The 19,281-nt window shown below is 39.9% G+C and overlaps 1 protein-coding gene across 1 annotated transcript in view; it reads left to right on the forward strand.

The window, feature by feature from the left end:
* The first annotated feature begins 271 nt into the window (after positions 1–271).
* LOC135543703 (cell adhesion molecule 2-like) overlaps positions 272–19,281 on the forward strand; it is a 688,390-nt gene continuing 669,380 nt past the window's right edge. The window contains exon 1 of the mRNA XM_064971070.1: positions 272–664. Coding sequence (XP_064827142.1) covers positions 604–664 — 61 coding nt within the window. The 5' untranslated portion in view covers positions 272–603. The remainder of the gene's footprint in view (positions 665–19,281) is intronic.

A 19,281-nucleotide genomic window follows, 5' to 3' on the forward strand; every position in this document is an offset into this window, starting at 1 on the left:
TGGGCTTTGAATGGCAGACCGTTTCCAGAACGAATGCGATCAATTTTCATCTGGTGCAAAAACAATCCTGCCCGGGCACCCGGGCCCAACTAATCGAATCCCCTCACTCACACACACACAGACACACACACACACACACACACACACAGACACACATTGACACACAGTGCTCAACCAATGGGTGGCCCTGATTGGTTAACCAACTCTTTCAGTCACCATTGTGTGGGCGGGACTAAGACTCTCTCGTTCCTTCCTGAGCTCAAAGCGGCACTTTTCCGATTCTGTGTGAGAGAGCAGAGCGGACTACGGCAACATCTCTTCTTCTTACCAGAGGAAATACACACCGACTCATTCTCACAGCTACGGAGCAGTTACACCTTATCAGTACTCTACCGAATTACCGGGACATCTTCTACCCAAGGAGACTAGAATAAATAAAGGAAAAACACGTTAAAACATTATTACCTATCGGTTAAATTAGAGGAGCCGATATACCGATATCCCAGCAACACGAAAGACAGACTTGGCTAGTCCACCAGGATAACATACCGGAGCTTTCGGGAGCACGAGGAAAGGGAGAGGGATAAAGGAGGAGAAGACAGGATGATTCTCAAGCATCATTTGGTTCTGACGCTGTGCGCCGTCTACGGGATACTGCTAAAAGGTTAGACTGCTGATTTTAACTTTGAGTGGAAAAAATATTTGAGTGTGTGTGTGTGTGCCTGCGTGTGTTTGTTTGAGAGAGAGAGAGAGAGATGCGGGAGGAGGAGGTGATGGAGACTGCGTGAGGAGAGTGGAGAGTCTCATGGGTCATTTGCGGGCATTATTTTCACGCTGCGCCTGGGGGGGCACTGCCCTGTCACGCACGGGGTCTCGCATGCGTCGGAGTGTGTGTGTGTGTCGCTGGGGTGCCCTGTCATGCATAGGGTCTCAGATACGTGCTAATGCAATGGATTAAACGCGATACAATTTGCATAATTTGTTGGATGTGATTTGGGAGCCTACGGGGGCTTGTTGTGCTCGCACACTCGCAGTTTGTGTGTGTGCGCGCGTGCGTGTTAGTGTGTTTTTAAATGCTGAAATGAACGGTAAACGGTTAAGAACGCACCGCACACACCTCAGAGGCAAGGCATCCTCCCTGGTACGCAGGTTGTTGTTGCCGCTTCAACACACACACACACACACACACACACACACACACACACACACACACACACACACACACACACACACACACACACACACACACACGCACACACGCACATATTGTTGTCTCATTATCGGTTAATTATGAATTGTCTGAAATCAAATAGAGGAAAATGAGTAGTAGACTATAACACTTTTCTTCTCACGACGACAGTAATTCAGTTAAGGACGTTAGTGTAAAACGTTTAGTCGGTAATACGTCTCGGGCTTTAGCCGTGCAGTCGTGAATTCGTAGTTAGGCTATGTGCAGCAGGAGTCGCCCAATGTTGACTCTTGGGCGTTTATTTAGGGCTCTACACACAACAAGATCTCATAGTTTCCCTTTGACATTTTGCCGTATTGTGATTAGAGTCCCCCCAAAAAATACGCGTTCATTCCGCGTTGTTACAGTGTTCATTATGCGTGGTTACAGTGATAAACAGAAACAACTCAAAGGTTGACACTGAAGACATTCATTCCGAGTGGAAAAGGTTAGGGCTCAAATCAAAATAGTAAAAAAAAAACCGAAGTGCTATTACCATCATGTATTCTCAAGGCTTGCTAAAGCATTGTGAACTGCGGTGGGGCAGGGGTCTAAGCAGCCAGCTCCGAGCATCACGAGTTCAATCCCAGTGCCCTTTAGGCTGAGTGATTGTAGACCAATAGCCCGTTATTCAGCAGCCTAATAGATGGTTTTAACTGGAGAACGGGATAGGGAGAACGATTAGAGCATGAAGGAGAGAAAATATAGAACGGAGAATGAGTAGAGAGTATAAATTTGATAATTGATAGAGCATGGATAGAGAAGGGAAGGAAAGAATGGAAGAATGATTAGACTATGAATGAGAGAATTGATAGAGCATATATATAATGGGAGAATTGATAGAGCATAGACAGAATGGGAGAATTGATAGAGCATAGACAGAATGGGAGAATTGATAGAGCATAGACAGAATGGCAGAATTGATAGAGCATAGACAGAATGGCAGAATTGATAGAGCATAGACAGAATGGCAGAATTGATAGAGCATAGACAGAATGGCAGAATTGATAGAGCATAGACAGAATGGGAGAATTGATAGAGCATAGACAGAATGGCAGAATTGATAGAGCATAGACAGAATGGGAGAATTGATAGAGCATAGACAGAATGGGAGAATTGATAGAGCATAGACAGAATGGGAGAATTGATAGAGCATAGACAGAATGGGAGAATTGATAGAGCATAGACAGAATGGGAGAATTGATAGAGCATAGGCAGAATTGATAGAGCATGGACAGAATGGCAGAATTGATAGAGCATGGACAGAATGGCAGAATTGATAGAGCATAGACAGAATGGCAGAATTGATAGAGCATAGACAGAATGGCAGAATTGATAGAGCATAGACAGAATGGGAGAATTGATAGAGCATAGACAGAATGGCAGAATTGATAGAGCATAGACAGAATGGGAGAATTGCTAGAGCATAGACAGAATGGGAGAATTGCTAGAGCATAGACAGAATGGGAGAATTGCTAGAGCATAGACAGAATGGGAGAATTGCTAGAGCATAGATAGAATGGGAGAATTGATAGAGCATAGACAGAATGGGAGAACAGATTAGTTCAAGCTTCACTCCGTTGATTGGTGGAGTGTGAGTTTTTGGAACAGCAGACACCTTTTTGTCATGTGATTTTTCTCACCAGTCCCACACTGGGGCGATAGCAAAGTGATTTTGTGAAAGCGAGGAAAAGTCTCCTTCCCTTTGCTAGTAGCAGCTAGCTGGCAGCCTGGATGTTTTTTTTGTTGTTGTGGATGATCTCAATGATGTGTGTGTCCACTCCTCCGCACACTCCACTGTCTTCCTGAGGAAGCTCACATCCACTACAAGACCATGGTACTTGCCTACGGAGCAGCAAAACAATAACTGCCCCTCCTTATCTTCAGGCTCTGCTCCAACCCTACTCCCCAACCCGAGCACTCCACTCTGCCAACTCTGGGCTCTTGGCCCTACCACCCCTATGGGGGGGGAGCTCCCCGTGAGGCTAAGGCAGTAGAATCCCTGTCCATCTTCTGAAAACACAGAGCACCACCCTTTTTTGTTGTTGTTGACATTTTTCTACCTTTCCAGCTCTGACTCAGCTGGAGATGAATGTCCTGACTATGACTGGTCCACCTAGCTATCTGAAGATGAATGTACTGACTATGACTGGTCCACCTAGCTATCTGAAGATGAATGTACTGACTGTGATATCAAACTGTAAATCGTTTCAGATAAGAACGTCTGCCAAATTAGTCAAATGTAAAAAAAAAAATAATAATTATAAAAAAAATGTGTGTCCCTGCCCATTCCTTCAGATGAAATAGGGAGAGAGAGTGTGACGTTGCTTTGAGAGACTTGTTAAGGATCATATCACTTCCATCTTACCCAACACCCTATTCCCCATCTGGACAAGACTAATACCTACAGTACTCTGCCCTATCCCCATCTGGACAAGACTAATACCTACAGTACTCTGCCCTATCCCCATCTGGACAAGACTAATACCTACAGTACCCTGCCCATCCCCATCTGGACAAGACTAATACCTACAGTATTCCTCCCTATCCCCATCTGGACAAGACTAATACCTACAGTACCCTGCCCTTCCTCATCTGGACAAGACTAATACCTACAGTACCCTGCCCTATCCCCATCTGGACAAGACTAATACCTACAGTACCATGCCCTATCCCAATCTGGACAAGACTAATACCTACAGTACTCTGCCCATCCCCATCTGGACAAGACTAATACCTACAGTATTCCTCCCTATCCCCATCTGGACAAGACTAATACCTACAGTACCCTGCCCTTCCTCATCTGGACAAGACTAATACCTACAGTACCCTGCCCTATCCCCATCTGGACAAGACTAATACCTACTGTCTATACACACCATCCTATTATAACTACTGTCTATACACACCATTCGTTGTGTGGAAATAAATATTTAGTTTTTAAAATGTTTATATTTTTACTGAATAAAATATAAATGCAACATGCGACAATTTCATTTGTTTTACCAATTTACAGGTCACATGAGGAAATCAGTCAATTGATAAAAATTCATTATAAATCTATGGATTTCACATGACTGGGAATATAGATATGTGTCTACTTGCTGCCACCGATCCATTGTTCTGTGTTCGTTTGGTTTTGTCTAATTGGTTTCACCTGTTCCTTGTTTGGTTGTTAGGGTGGGGTATTTAAGTTAGTTCAGCCCGCTTCTGTTTGTGCGTGCTTGTTCATCTGTATGTGTTGGAGTGGTTTGTGTTTTGCATTTTCGTTTTTTTTCGCTGTCCTTTATTTCTTCACATGTGTTGTTCGCCTGAATTTTGTTCTTGTGATTTTCTGGACATTAAAGCGCGTTTTTCCCGTATCCTTTGCTCTCTGCGTCTGACTCCACACCTATTCACTCATTTAACGTTACAATATGCATCTGTTGGCACAGATACCTTAAAAAAAATTGGCCTCACAAAGAGCCTGAGGATCTCGTCACGGTATCTTTGCGCATTCAAATTTCCATAGATATAATGCAATTGTGTTTGTTGTCCGTAGCTTCTGCCTGCCCATACCATAACCCCACCGCCACCATGGGGCAGTCTGTTCACAGCGTTGACATCAGCAAACTGCTCGCCCACATGACACCACACATTTGGTCTGTGGTTGTGAGGCCGGTTTGATGTACTGCCAAATTCTCTAAAACAACGTTGGAGGTATGTCAACGATTGGGTGCAGAGTGAAAGCGGAGTCAGGCGCAGGACACAGGTATAGAGTAATCCAACTGAGTTTTACTCAAAGAATAAAGCAACATTCCAAAAAATGGAACATACAACACAACGCGAACACAAACACAACCACTAACGACATGAACAATCACGGACAGAACAGAAATGTATGTCAGATGGTTAAATCGGGAATGTAATGAGGGAATGTAAAACAGGTGTGTGTATGTAATCAGACAAAACTAAACAGAAAAATGGATCGGTAGTGACTAGAAAGCCAGTGACGTCGACCGCCGAACACCACCCGAACAAGGAGAAAGGCTGACCTCGGCGGAAGTCGTGACAAGGTGGCTTAGGGTAGAGAAATGAACATTCAATTCTCTGGCAAAAGCTCTGGTGGACATTCCCTCAGTCAGCATGCCTGTTGTGTTGTCTGACAAAACTGCACATTTTAGTGGCCTTTTATTGTCCCCCCAGCACAAGGTGTACCTGTGTAATGATCATGCTATTTAATCAGCTTCTTGATATACCACACCTGTCAGGTGGATGGATTATCTTGGCAAAGGAGAAATGCTCACGAACAGGGATGTAAACAAATTTGTTCACCAAATTTGAGAGAAATACGCTTTTGTGCATATGGAAAATGTATTTACATGTTTCGTTTATAGTTTTGTTCAGTGTATGTACAGTGTGTATGTGTGTGTGTATGTATGTATGTACACTGCTGGTCCAACATCTCATTCCAAAATCAATGGTGTGAATATGGAGTTGGCCCCCCTCTTTGCTACTATAACATCCTCCATTCTTCTTAGTGAGGTCAGGCACTGATGTTGGGTGATTAGGCCTGGCTCGCAGTCGGCGTTCCGATTCATCCCAGAGATGTTCGATGGGGTTGAGGTCAGGCCTCGTAGCAGGCCAGTCAAGTTCTTCCGTATCGACAGACCATTTCTGTACGGACCTCACTTTGTGCACGGGGGGGGGCATTGTCATGCTGAAACAGGAAAGGACCTTCACCAAACTGTTGCCACAAAGTTGGGAGCACAGAATCATCTAGAATGTCATTGTATGATGTAGCATTTAGATTTCCCTTCCCTGGAACTAAGGGGCCCGAACCATGAAAAACAGCCCCAGAACATTATACCTCCTCCACCAAACTTTATATATGCAGTATATGAGCACTGTGTGTGTGCGCGTTTGTGTGTGTGTCTGGACAGTATATGCAGGCTAGGGGCACTGTGTGTGTGGAGGGGGGGGGGGTCTGGACAGTATATGCAGGCTCAGGGCACTTAGTGTGTGTGTGTGTGTGTGTCTGGACAGTATATGCAGGCTAGGGGCACTGTGTGTGTGGAGGGGGGGGTCTGGACAGTATATGCAGGCTAGGGGCACTGTGTGTGTGTGTGGAGGGGGGGGGTCTGGACAGTATATGCAGGCTAGGGGCAGTGTGTGTGTGTGGGGGGGGGTCTGGACAGTATATGCAGGCTAGGGGCAGTGTGTGTGTGTGTGTGTGTGTGTGTGTGTCTGGACAGTATATGCAGGCTAGGGGCACTGTGTGTGTGGAGGGGGGGGTCTGGACAGTATATGCAGGCTAGGGGCACTGTGTGTGTGGAGGGGGGGTCTGGACAGTATATGCAGGCTAGGGGCACTGTGTGTGTGTGTGTGTGTGTGTGTGTGTGTGTCTGGACAGTATATGCAGGCTGGGAGCAGCTTGCCTGACCAGCTTCAGGCAAAATTGTGAACAGGAGAGTGGAGAGAAAGGTCACGGTGACGTGGAGTGTGTGTGTGTGACAAGGTCAGTGAGAGGCAACTGGGGCTCTTGCATTAATACTTCATCACAATAAACAAAGAGAGAGGGAGAGAAAGACACAGGGAGAGAGAGGGGTGACGGAGAGAGAGGGAGAGAAAGACAAAGGGAGAGAGAGGGGTGACAGAGAGAGAGAGAAAGGGAGAGGGGTGACAGAAAGAGAGAGAGAGGGGTGACAGTAAGAGAGAGCGAGTGAGAGGGGTGACAGAGGGAGAGGGAGAGGGAGAGAGTGTGGTGACAGAAAGAGAGAGGGAGAGAGTGGGGTGACAGAGAGTAGGGAGTGGGGTGATGGGAGAGAAAGACACAGGGAGAGAGAGGGGTGACCGAGAGAGAGAAAGAGAGAAAGGGAGAGGGAGAGAGGGGTGACAGAAAGAGAGAGAGGGAGAGAAAGACACAGGGAGAGGGAGGGGTGACAGAGAGAGAGAGGGAGAGAAAGACACAGGGAGAGAAAGGGGTGGTACAGTCACACTGTTACTACTGTTACTACCACTGGTACAGTCACACTGTTACTACTGTTACTAACAATGGTACAGTCACACTGTTACTACTGTTACTACCACTGGTACAGTCACACTGTTACTACTGCTACTGTTACTGTTACTACTGCTACTGTTACTGTTACTACTGTTACTGTTACTGTTACTACTGTTACTACTGTTACTACTGTTACTACTACTGTTACTACTGTTACTGTTACTGTTACTACTGTTACTGTTACTACTACTGTTACTACTGTTACTGTTACTGTTACTACTGTTACTGTTACTGTTACTACTGTTACTACTACTGTTACTACTGTTACTGTTACTGTTACTACTGTTACTACTACTGTTACTACTGTTACTACTACTGTTACTGTTACTACTGTTACTACTACTACTGTTACTACTACTACTGTTACTGTTACTACTGTTACTACTACTGTTACTGTTACTGTTACTGCTACTGTTACTGTTACTGTTACTACTGTTACTACTACTGTTACTACTACTGTTACTGTTACTGTTACTGTTACTACTGTTACTGTTACTGTTACTACTGTTATTGTTACTACTGTTACTGTTACTGTTACTACTGTTACTGTTACTGTTACTACTGTTACTGTTACTACTGTTACTGTTACTGTTACTGCTACTGTTACTGTTACTACTGTTACTACTACTGTTACTACTACTGTTACTACTACTGTTACTGTTACTGTTACTACTACTGTTACTACTACTGTTACTACTACTGTTACTGTTACTGTTACTACTGTTACTACTACTGTTACTACTGTTACTACTGTTACTACTACTGTTACTACTACTGTTACTGTTACTACTGCTACTGTTACTGTTACTACTGCTACTGTTACTGTTACTACTGTTACTACTACTGTTACTACTACTGTTACTGCTACTGTTACTACTACTGTTACTGTTACTACTGTTACTACTGTTACTGTTACTACTGTTACTGTTACTACTACTGTTACTACTGTTACTACTACTGTTACTGTTACTACTGTTACTACTGTTACTGTTACTACTGTTACTGTTACTACTACTGTTACTACTACTGTTACTACTACTGTTACTACTGTTACTACTACTGTTACTACTACTGTTACTGCTACTGTTACTACTACTGTTACTACTACTGTTACTGTTACTACTGTTACTACTGTTACTGTTACTACTGTTACTGTTACTACTGTTACTACTACTGTTACTACTACTGTTACTACTACTGCTGTTACTACTACTGTTACTACTGTTACTGTTACTACTACTGTTACTACTGTTACTACTACTGTTACTACTACTGTTACTACTGGTACAGTCACACTGTTACTACTGTTACTGTTACTGCTGTTACTGTTACTACTGTTACTACTGTTACTGTTACTACTGTTACTGTTACTACTACTGCTACTACTACTGTTACTACTACTGTTACTACTGGTACAGTCGCACTGTTACTACTGTTACTACTGTTACTGTTACTGCTACTACTACTGCTACTACTACTGTTACTGCTACTGTTAATGCTGCTACTACTACTACTACTGTTACTACTACTGCTACTACTACTGTTACTGCTACTACTACTGCTACTACTACTGTTACTGCTACTGTTACTACTACTACTACTACTACTGTTACTACTACTGCTACTGTTACTGCTACTACTACTGTTACTGCTACTACTACTGTTACTACTACTACTGCTACTACTACTGTTACTGCTACTGTTACTACTACTACTACTGCTACTACTACTGTTACTACTACTGCTACTACTACTGTTACTGCTACTGTTACTACTACTACTACTACTACTACTGTTACTACTACTACTACTGTTACTGCTACTACTACTGTTACTACTACTGCTACTACTACTGTTACTGCTACTGTTAATGCTACTACTACTGTTACTACTACTGTTACTACTACTACTACTACTACTGTTACTACTACTGCTACTCCTAATGTTACTACTGTTACTACTACTACTACTGTTACTACTGTTACTACTACTGTTACTACTACTGTTACTACTACTGTTACTACTACTGTTACTACTGTTACTACTACTGTTACTACTACTGTTACTACTACTGTTACTACTACTGTTACTACTGTTACTACTACTGTTACTACTACTGTTACTGCTACTACTACTGTTACTACTACTGTTACTACTACTGTTACTACTACTGTTACTGTTACTACTACTGTTACTATTACTACTACTGTTACTGTTACTACTGTTACTACTGTTACTGTTACTGCTACTGCTACTGTTACTAATACTACTGTTACTACTGTTACTACTACTGTTACTGCTACTGTTACTACTGTTACTACTACTACTACTACTACTACTGTTACTACTACTGTTACTGCTACTACTGTTACTGTTACTACTGGTACTGTTACTACTGTTACTACTACTGTTACTACTACTGTTACTACTACTGTTACTACTGTTACTACTACTGTTACTACTACTGTTACTGTTACTACTGTTACTACTACTGTTACTACTGTTACTACTACTGTTACTATTACTACTACTGTTACTACTGTTACTACTACTGTTACTGTTACTACTACTGTTACTACTACTGTTACTGTTACTGTTACTACTGTTACTACTGTTACTACTGTTACTACTACTGTTACTACTACTGTTACTGTTACTGTTACTGTTACTACTGTTACTACTACTGTTACTGTTCCTACTACTGTTACTACTGTTACTGTTACTGTTACTGTTACTGTTACTGTTACTACTGTTACTGTTACTACTGTTACTACTGTTACTACTGTTACTACTGTTACTACTACTGTTACTGTTACTACTGTTACTGTTACTGTTACTGTTACTACTACTGTTACTACTACTGTTACTGTTACTGTTACTACTGTTACTACTACTGTTACTACTACTGTTACTGTTACTACTGTTACTGTTACTACTGTTACTACTGTTACTACTGTTACTGTTACTACTGTTACTACTACTGTTACTACTACTGTTACTACTACTGTTACTACTGTTACTGTTACTACTGTTACTACTGTTACTGTTACTACTGTTACTGTTACTACTGTTACTACTGTTACTACTGTTACTGTTACTACTGTTATTGTTACTACTGTTACTGTTACTACTGTTACTGTTACTACTGTTACTACTGTTACTGTTACTACTGTTACTGTTACTACTGTTACTGTTACTACTGTTACTACTGTTACTGTTACTACTGTTATTGTTACTACTGTTACTGTTACTACTGTTACTGTTACTACTGTTACTGTTACTACTGTTACTACTGTTACTGTTACTACTGTTATTGTTACTACTGTTACTGTTACTACTGTTACTACTGTTACTGTTACTACTGTTACTGTTACTACTGTTACTACTGTTACTGTTACTACTGTTACTGTTACTACTGTTATTGTTACTACTGTTACTGTTACTACTGTTACTACTGTTACTACTGTTACTACTGTTACTACTACTGTTACTGTTACTGTTACTACTGTTACTGTTACTACTACTGTTACTGTTACTACTACTGTTACTGTTACTGTTACTGTTACTACTACTGTTACTGTTACTGTTACTACTGTTACTGTTACTACTGTTACTGTTACTACTGTTACTACTACTGTTACTGTTCCTACTACTGTTACTACTGTTACTACTACTGTTACTGTTACTGTTACTACTGTTACTGTTACTGTTACTGTTACTACTGTTACTGTTACTACTGTTACTGTTACTACTGTTACTACTGTTACTACTGTTACTACTACTGTTACTGTTACTACTGTTACTACTACTGTTATTGTTACTACTGTTACTGTTACTACTGGTACTACTGTTACTACTGTTACTACTACTGTTACTGTTACTGTTACTACTGTTACTGTTACTACTACTGTTACTGTTACTACTACTGTTACTGTTACTGTTACTGTTACTACTGTTACTGTTACTACTGTTACTGTTACTACTGTTACTACTACTGTTACTGTTCCTACTACTGTTAATACTACTGTTACTACTGTTACTACTACTGTTACTGTTACTGTTACTACTGTTACTGTTACTGTTACTGTTACTGTTACTACTGTTACTGTTACTACTGTTACTACTGTTACTACTGTTACTACTGTTACTACTGTTACTACTGTTACTACTGTTACTACTACTGTTACTGTTACTACTGTTACTGTTACTGTTACTGTTACTACTACTGTTACTACTGTTACTGTTACTGTTACTACTGTTACTGTTACTGTTACTACTGTTACTGTTACTGTTACTACTGTTACTGTTACTGTTACTGTTACTACTACTGTTACTACTGTTACTGTTACTGTTACTACTGTTACTACTACTGTTACTGTTCCTACTACTGTTACTACTACTGTTACTACTGTTACTACTACTGTTACTGTTACTGTTACTACTGTTACTGTTACTGTTACTGTTACTACTGTTACTGTTACTACTGTTACTACTGTTACTACTGTTACTACTGTTACTACTACTGTTACTGTTACTACTGTTATTGTTACTGTTACTGTTACTACTACTGTTACTGTTACTGTTACTACTGTTACTACTACTGTTACTGTTACTACTGTTACTGTTACTGTTACTACTGTTACTGTTACTGTTACTACTGTTACTACTGTTACTACTACTGTTACTGTTACTACTGTTACTGTTACTGTTACTGTTACTACTACTGTTACTACTGTTACTGTTACTGTTACTACTGTTACTGTTACTGTTACTACTGTTACTGTTACTGTTACTACTGTTACTGTTACTGTTACTACTACTGTTACTACTGTTACTGTTACTGTTACTACTGTTACTACTACTGTTACTGTTCCTACTACTGTTACTACTACTGTTACTACTGTTACTACTACTGTTACTGTTACTGTTACTACTGTTACTGTTACTGTTACTGTTACTGTTACTACTGTTACTGTTACTACTGTTACTACTGTTACTACTGTTACTACTGTTACTACTACTGTTACTGTTACTACTGTTACTGTTACTGTTACTGTTACTACTACTGTTACTGTTACTGTTACTACTGTTACTACTACTGTTACTGTTACTACTGTTACTGTTACTGTTACTACTGTTACTACTGTTACTACTACTGTTACTGTTACTACTGTTACTACTACTGTTACTGTTACTACTGTTACTACTACTGTTACTGTTACTACTGTTACTGTTACTACTGTTACTACTGTTACTACTACTGTTACTATTACTACTACTGTTACTACTACTGTTACTACTGTTACTACTACTGTTACTATTACTACTACTGTTACTACTGTTACTATTACTACTACTGTTACTACTGTTACTACTACTGTTACTGTTACTACTACTGTTACTGTTACTACTGTTACTACTACTGTTACTGTTACTGTTACTACTGTTACTGTTACTACTGTTGTTACTACTGTTACTACTGTTACTACTGTTACTACTGTTACTACTAATGTTACTACTGTTACTACTACTGTTACTGTTACTACTACTGTTACTACTGTTACTACTACTGTTACTACTGTTACTGTTACTACTGTTACTGTTACTACTGTTACTACTACTGTTACTACTACTGTTACTACTACTGTTACTATTACTACTACTTTTACTGTTACTATTACTACCACTTTTACTGTTACTACTGTTACTACTGTTACTACTACTGTTACTACTACTGTTACTATTACTACTACTGTTACTGTTACTACTGTTCCTACTACTGTTACTACTACTGTTACTACTGTTACTACTGTTACTACTACTGTTACTGTTACTACTACTGTTACTGTTACTGTTACTACTGTTACTACTGTTGCTACTACTGTTACTACTACTACTGTTACTACTACTACTGTTACTACTACTGTTACTACTACTGTTACTGTTACTGTTACTACTGTTACTGTTACTACTACTGTTACTACTACTGTTACTACTACTGTTACTACTACTGTTACTACTACTGTTACTACTACTGTTGCTACTACTGTTACTGTTACTACTACTGTTACTGTTACTACTGTTACTACTGTTACTACTGCTGTTACTACTACTGTTACTACTGCTGTTACTACTACTGTTACTACTACTGTTACTACTACTGTTACTACTACTGTTACTACTGTTACTGCTGTTACTGTTACTGCTGTTACTACTACTGTTACTACTGTTACTACTGTTACTGTTACTGCTGTTACTACTACTGTTACTGTTACTACTGTTACTACTACTGTTACTGTTACTACTACTGTTACTACTACTGTTACTGTTACTACTACTGTTACTACTACTGTTACTGTTACTACTACTGTTACTACTACTGTTACTGTTACTACTACTGTTACTACTACTGTTACTGTTACTACTACTGTTACTACTTACTGTTACTACTGTTACTGTTACTACTGTCACTACTACTACTGTTACTACTACTGTTACTACTACTGTTACTACTGTTACTACTACTGTTACTACTGTTACTACTGTTACTACTACTGTTACTGTTACTGTTACTACTGTTACTACTACTGTTACTACTGTTACTGTTACTGTTGTTACTACTGTTACTGTTACTACTGTTACCACTGTTACTACTACTGTTACCACTGTTACTACTACTGTTACTACTACTGTTACTACTACTGTTACTACTGTTACTACTACTACTGTTACTACTGTTACTACTACTGTTACTACTACTGTTACTACTGTTACTACTGTTACTACGGTTACTACTGTTACTACGGTTACTACTGTTACTACTACTGTTACTACTGTTACTACTGTACTGTTACTACGACCGTTACTACTGTTACTACTACTGTTACTACTGTTACTACTACTGTTACTACTGTTACTACTACTGTTACTACTGTTACTACTACTGTTACTACTGTTACTACTGTTACTACTACTGTTACTAGTATTACTACTGTTACTGTTACTACTGTTACTACTACTGTTACTACTGTTACTACTGTTACTGTTACTACTGTTACTACTGTTACTACTACTGTTACTACTATTACTACTGTTACTACTACTGTTACTACTGTTACTAATATTACTACTGTTACTACTACTGTTACTACTACTGTTACTACTATTACTAATATTACTACTGTTACTACTACTGTTACTAATATTACTACTGTTACTACTACTGTTACTAATATTACTACTGTTACTACTACTGTTACTACTATTACTAATATTACTACTGTTACTACTACTGTTACTAATATTACTACTGTTACTACTACTGTTACTACTATTACTAATATTACTACTGTTACTACTACTGTTACTACTACTATTACTACTGTTACTACTACTGTTACTACTACTGTTACTACTGTTACTGCTGTTACTACTACTGTTACTACTATTACTACTACTGTTACTACTGTTACTACTACTGTTACTACTACTGTTACTACTACTGTTACTACTACTGTTACTACTATTACTACTACTATTACTACTACTACTACTGTTACTACTGTTACTACTATTACTACTACTGTTACTACTACTACTACTGTTACTACTACTGTTACTACTGTTACTATTGTTACTACTACTGTTACTACTACTACTACTGTTACTACTACTGTTACTACTACTGTTACTACTGTTACTACTACTATTACTACTACTGTTACTACTACTGTTACTACTGTTACTACTGTTACTACTATTACTACAACTGTTACTACTATTACTACAACTGTTACTACTACTGTTACTACTACTGTTACTACTACTGTTACTACTACTACTACTGTTACTACTACTACTACTACTGTTACTACTACTGTTACTACTACTGTTACTACTATTACTACTACTGTTACTACTACTGTTACTACTGCTTCTGTTACTACTGTTACTACTGTTACTACTGTTACTACTTTTACTACTGTTACTACTACTGCTGTTACTACTGTTACTACTGTTACTACTACTGTTACTACTATTGCTACTACTGTTACTACTACTGTTACTACTGCTTCTGTTACTACTGTTACTACTGTTACTACTGTTACTACTACTGTTACTACTGTTACTACTGTTACTACTATTACTACTGTTACTACTGCTTCTGTTACTACTGTTACTACTGTTACTACTGTTACTACTACTGTTACTACTGTTACTACTGTTGCTACTATTACTACTGTTACTACTACTGCTGTTACTACTGTTACTACTGTTACTACTGTTACTACTACTACTGTTACTACTATTACTACTACTGTTACTACTGCTGTTACTACTACTGTTACTACTGTTACTACTGTTACTACTGTTACTACTGTTACTACTGTTACTACTACTGTTACTACTACTGTTACTACTACTGTTACTGTTACTACTGTTACTACTGTTACTGTTACTACTGTTACTGTTACTACTACTGTTACTTCTGTTACTGTTACTACTGTTACTACTGTTACTGTTACTACTGTTACTGCTGTTACTACTGTTACTACTACGGTTACTACTATTACTGCTACTACTGTTACTACTACTGTTACTACTACTGTTACTACTACTGTTACTACTACTGTTACTGGTACTACTGTTACTACTGTTACTACTGTTACTACTACTACTGTTACTACTATTACTACTACTGTTACTACTACTGTTACTACTACTGTTACTGTTACTACTACTGTTACTTCTGTTACTACTGTTACTACTGTTACTACTGTTACTACTACTGTTACTACTATTACTACTACTACTGTTACTACTACTGTTACTACTACTGTTACTTCTGTTACTGTTACTACTGTTACTACTGTTACTACTGTTACTACTACTGTTACTACTGTTACTACTGTTACTACTACTGTTACTACTATTACTACTACTACTGTTACTGTTACTACTACTACTACTGTTACTACTGTTACTACTACTGTTACTACTGTTACTTCTACTGTTACTACTGTTACTACTACTGTTACTACTACTGTTACTACTGTTACTACTACTGTTACTACTACTGTTACTACTACTGTTACTACTGTTACTACTGTTACTACTGTTACTGTTACTACTACTGTTACTACTACTGTTACTACTACTGTTAATGCTACTGTTACTGTTACATTTACTACATTCAGGGCAGTTAAGGGGATGTGTGTGTGTGTGTGTGTGTGTGTGTGTGTGTGTGTGTGTGTGTGTGTGTGTGTGTGTGTGTGTGTGTGTGTGTGTGTGTGTGTGTGTGTGTATGGGGGGGGTTGCTGTGTGTGTGTGTGAAGGCCATCCTTGTCCCAGTGTGTCAAGCTTGGCATTAAAGACACTATTGATTGAAACTGCGTCTACAGATGTAGGATCTTAATTTGAGCCAGTTTGCTACATCAATAAAATGTTCCTGCAGCAACAGGAAATGTCAATTATTATGTGAATATATATATATATAATCAACATTTTCTTAGCGGTTTATTCATTTTTCGTTAGGGCAAATTTAAGTCTGAAATATAAAATTGAAATCAACAAACTCCAGAAACTCAAATACACTACAAGTTTGCAGGAACATTCTCGGCAACAAAAGAGTGATCAAATGAAGATCTACATTTATGTCTGTCAACACAGTGTGTGTGTGTTTTGGCCTCTGTAGACGTTTATCAGGCTCTCACTGTCAGGCTGGATGAAATGCCTCTTTGATTGGCAGCACAGTATTCCCACAGTGTGTGTGTGTCCTTGTGTCTGACTGTCTGTGTTTCTGTGTGTGTGAGTCTCTCTCTATCTCAGTCTTCTCTCTGTGTGTGTGTGTATGTGTAAATAGTTAGCTCACTCCTCAGCACAACAACAGTCAATGTGTAATCTGAATTCCTGTCATGATGCTTCTCTGTCTCTCTCTGTCTCTCTCTCTGTCTCTCTCTCTGTCTCTCTCTCTGTCTCTCTCTCTCTCTGTCTCTCTCTGTCTCTCTCTGTCTCTCTCTGTCTCTCTCTGTCTCTCTCTCTGTCTCTCTCTCTGTCTCTCTCTGTCTCTCTCTCTGTCTCTCTCTCTGTCTCTCTCTCTGTCTGTCTCTGTCTCTGTCTCTCTCTCTCTCTCTGTCTCTCTCTCTGTCTGTCTCTGTCTCTGTCTCTCTCTCTCTCTGTCTCTCTCTCTGTCTCTGTCTCTGTCTCTGTCTCTGTCTCTGTCTCTCTCTCTCTCTCTCTGTCTCTCTGTCTCTCTCTTTGTGTGTGTTTGGGATGTTTATTTCATTTCACCTTTATTTAACCAGGTAAGCTAGTTAACCAGGTAGCCCAGTTAACCAGGTAGGCCAGTTGAAAAGAAGTTCTCATTTCCAACTGCGACCTGGCCAAGATAAAGCAAAGGATTTCGACACAAACAACAACACAGAGTTACCATGCAGTCAATAACACAATTGAAAAATAAAATATATATATAGCATTGAAAAAGAAAGTGTATATATACAGTGTGTGCAAATGAGGTAAGATAAGGGAGGTAAGGCAATACAATAGGCCATAGTGGCGAGGTAATTACGATTTTAATTTAATTTAAATTTTAATTTAGCAATTAAACACTGGAGTGATAGATGTGCAGAAGATGAATGTGCAAGTAGAGATACTGGGGTGCAAAGGAGCAAAAATAAATAAATAAATACAGTATGGGGATGAGGTAGTTGGATGGGCTAATTACAGATGGGCTATGTACAGTTGCAGTGATCTGTGAGCTGCTCTGACAGCTGGTGCTTGAAGTTCGTGAGGGAAATAAGCTTTAGCGATTTTTGCAATTCTTTCCAGTCGTTGGCAGCAGAGAACTGGAAGGAAAGGCGGCCATATGAGGAATTGGCGTTGGGGGTGAGCAGTGAAATATATCTGCTGGAACGTGTGATTCAGGTGGGTGCTGCTATGGTGACCAGTGAACTGAGATGAGGCGGGGTTTTACCTAGCAAAGACTAGATGACCTGGAGCCAGTGGGTTTGGCGACGAGTACAAAGCGAGGGCCAGCCAACGAGAGCGTACAGGTCGCAATGATGGGTAGGATATGGGGCTTTGGTGACAAAACGGATTGCACTGTGATAGACTGCATCCAATTTGTTGAGTAGGGTATTGGAGGCTATTTTGTAAATGACATCGCCGAAGTTGATGATCGGTAGGATAGTCAGTTTTACAAGGGTGTGTTTGGCAGCATGAGTAAATGATGCTTTGTTGCGAAATAGGAAGCCGATTCTAGATTTAATTTTGGAATGGAGATGCTTAATGTGGGTCTGGAAGGAGAGTTTACAGTCTTATTCGACCATGCTGGTCATTTATGAACATTTGAACATCTTGGCCATGTTCTGTTATAATCTCCACCCGGCACAGCAAGAAGAGGACTGGCCACCCCACATAGCCTGGTTCCTCTCTAGGTTTCTTCCTAGGTTTTGGCCTTTCTAGGGAGTTTTTCCTAGCCACCGTGCTTCTACACCTGCATTGCTTGCTGTTTGGGGTTTTAGGCTGGGTTTCTGTACAGCACTTTGAGATATCAGCTGATGTACGAAGGGCTATATAAAATACATTTTGATTTGATTACCAGACACCTAGGTATTTGTAGTTGTCCACGTATTCTAGTCCCCTCGTGTATACCCACGACGATTCAGCGGGTCTGATATGGTGTGTCCTCAGTCCCCTCGTGTAAACCCACGACGATTCAGCGGGTCTGATATGGTGTGTCCTCAGTCCCCTCGTGTAAACCCACGACGATTCAGCGGGTCTGATATGGTGTGTCCTCAGTCCCCTCGTGTAAACCCACGACGATTCAGCGGGTCTGATATGGTGTGTCCTCCGTCCCCTCGTGTACACCCACGACGATTCAGCGGGTCTGATATGGTGTGTCCTCAGTCCCCTCATGTATACCCACGACGATTCAGTGGGTCTGATATGGTGTGTCCTCAGTCCCCTCGTGTACACCCACGACGATTCAGCGGGTCTGATATGGTGTGTC

Source organism: Oncorhynchus masou, chromosome 8 (genome assembly GCF_036934945.1).
Source record: "Oncorhynchus masou masou isolate Uvic2021 chromosome 8, UVic_Omas_1.1, whole genome shotgun sequence".
NCBI lineage: Eukaryota > Metazoa > Chordata > Actinopteri > Salmoniformes > Salmonidae > Oncorhynchus > Oncorhynchus masou.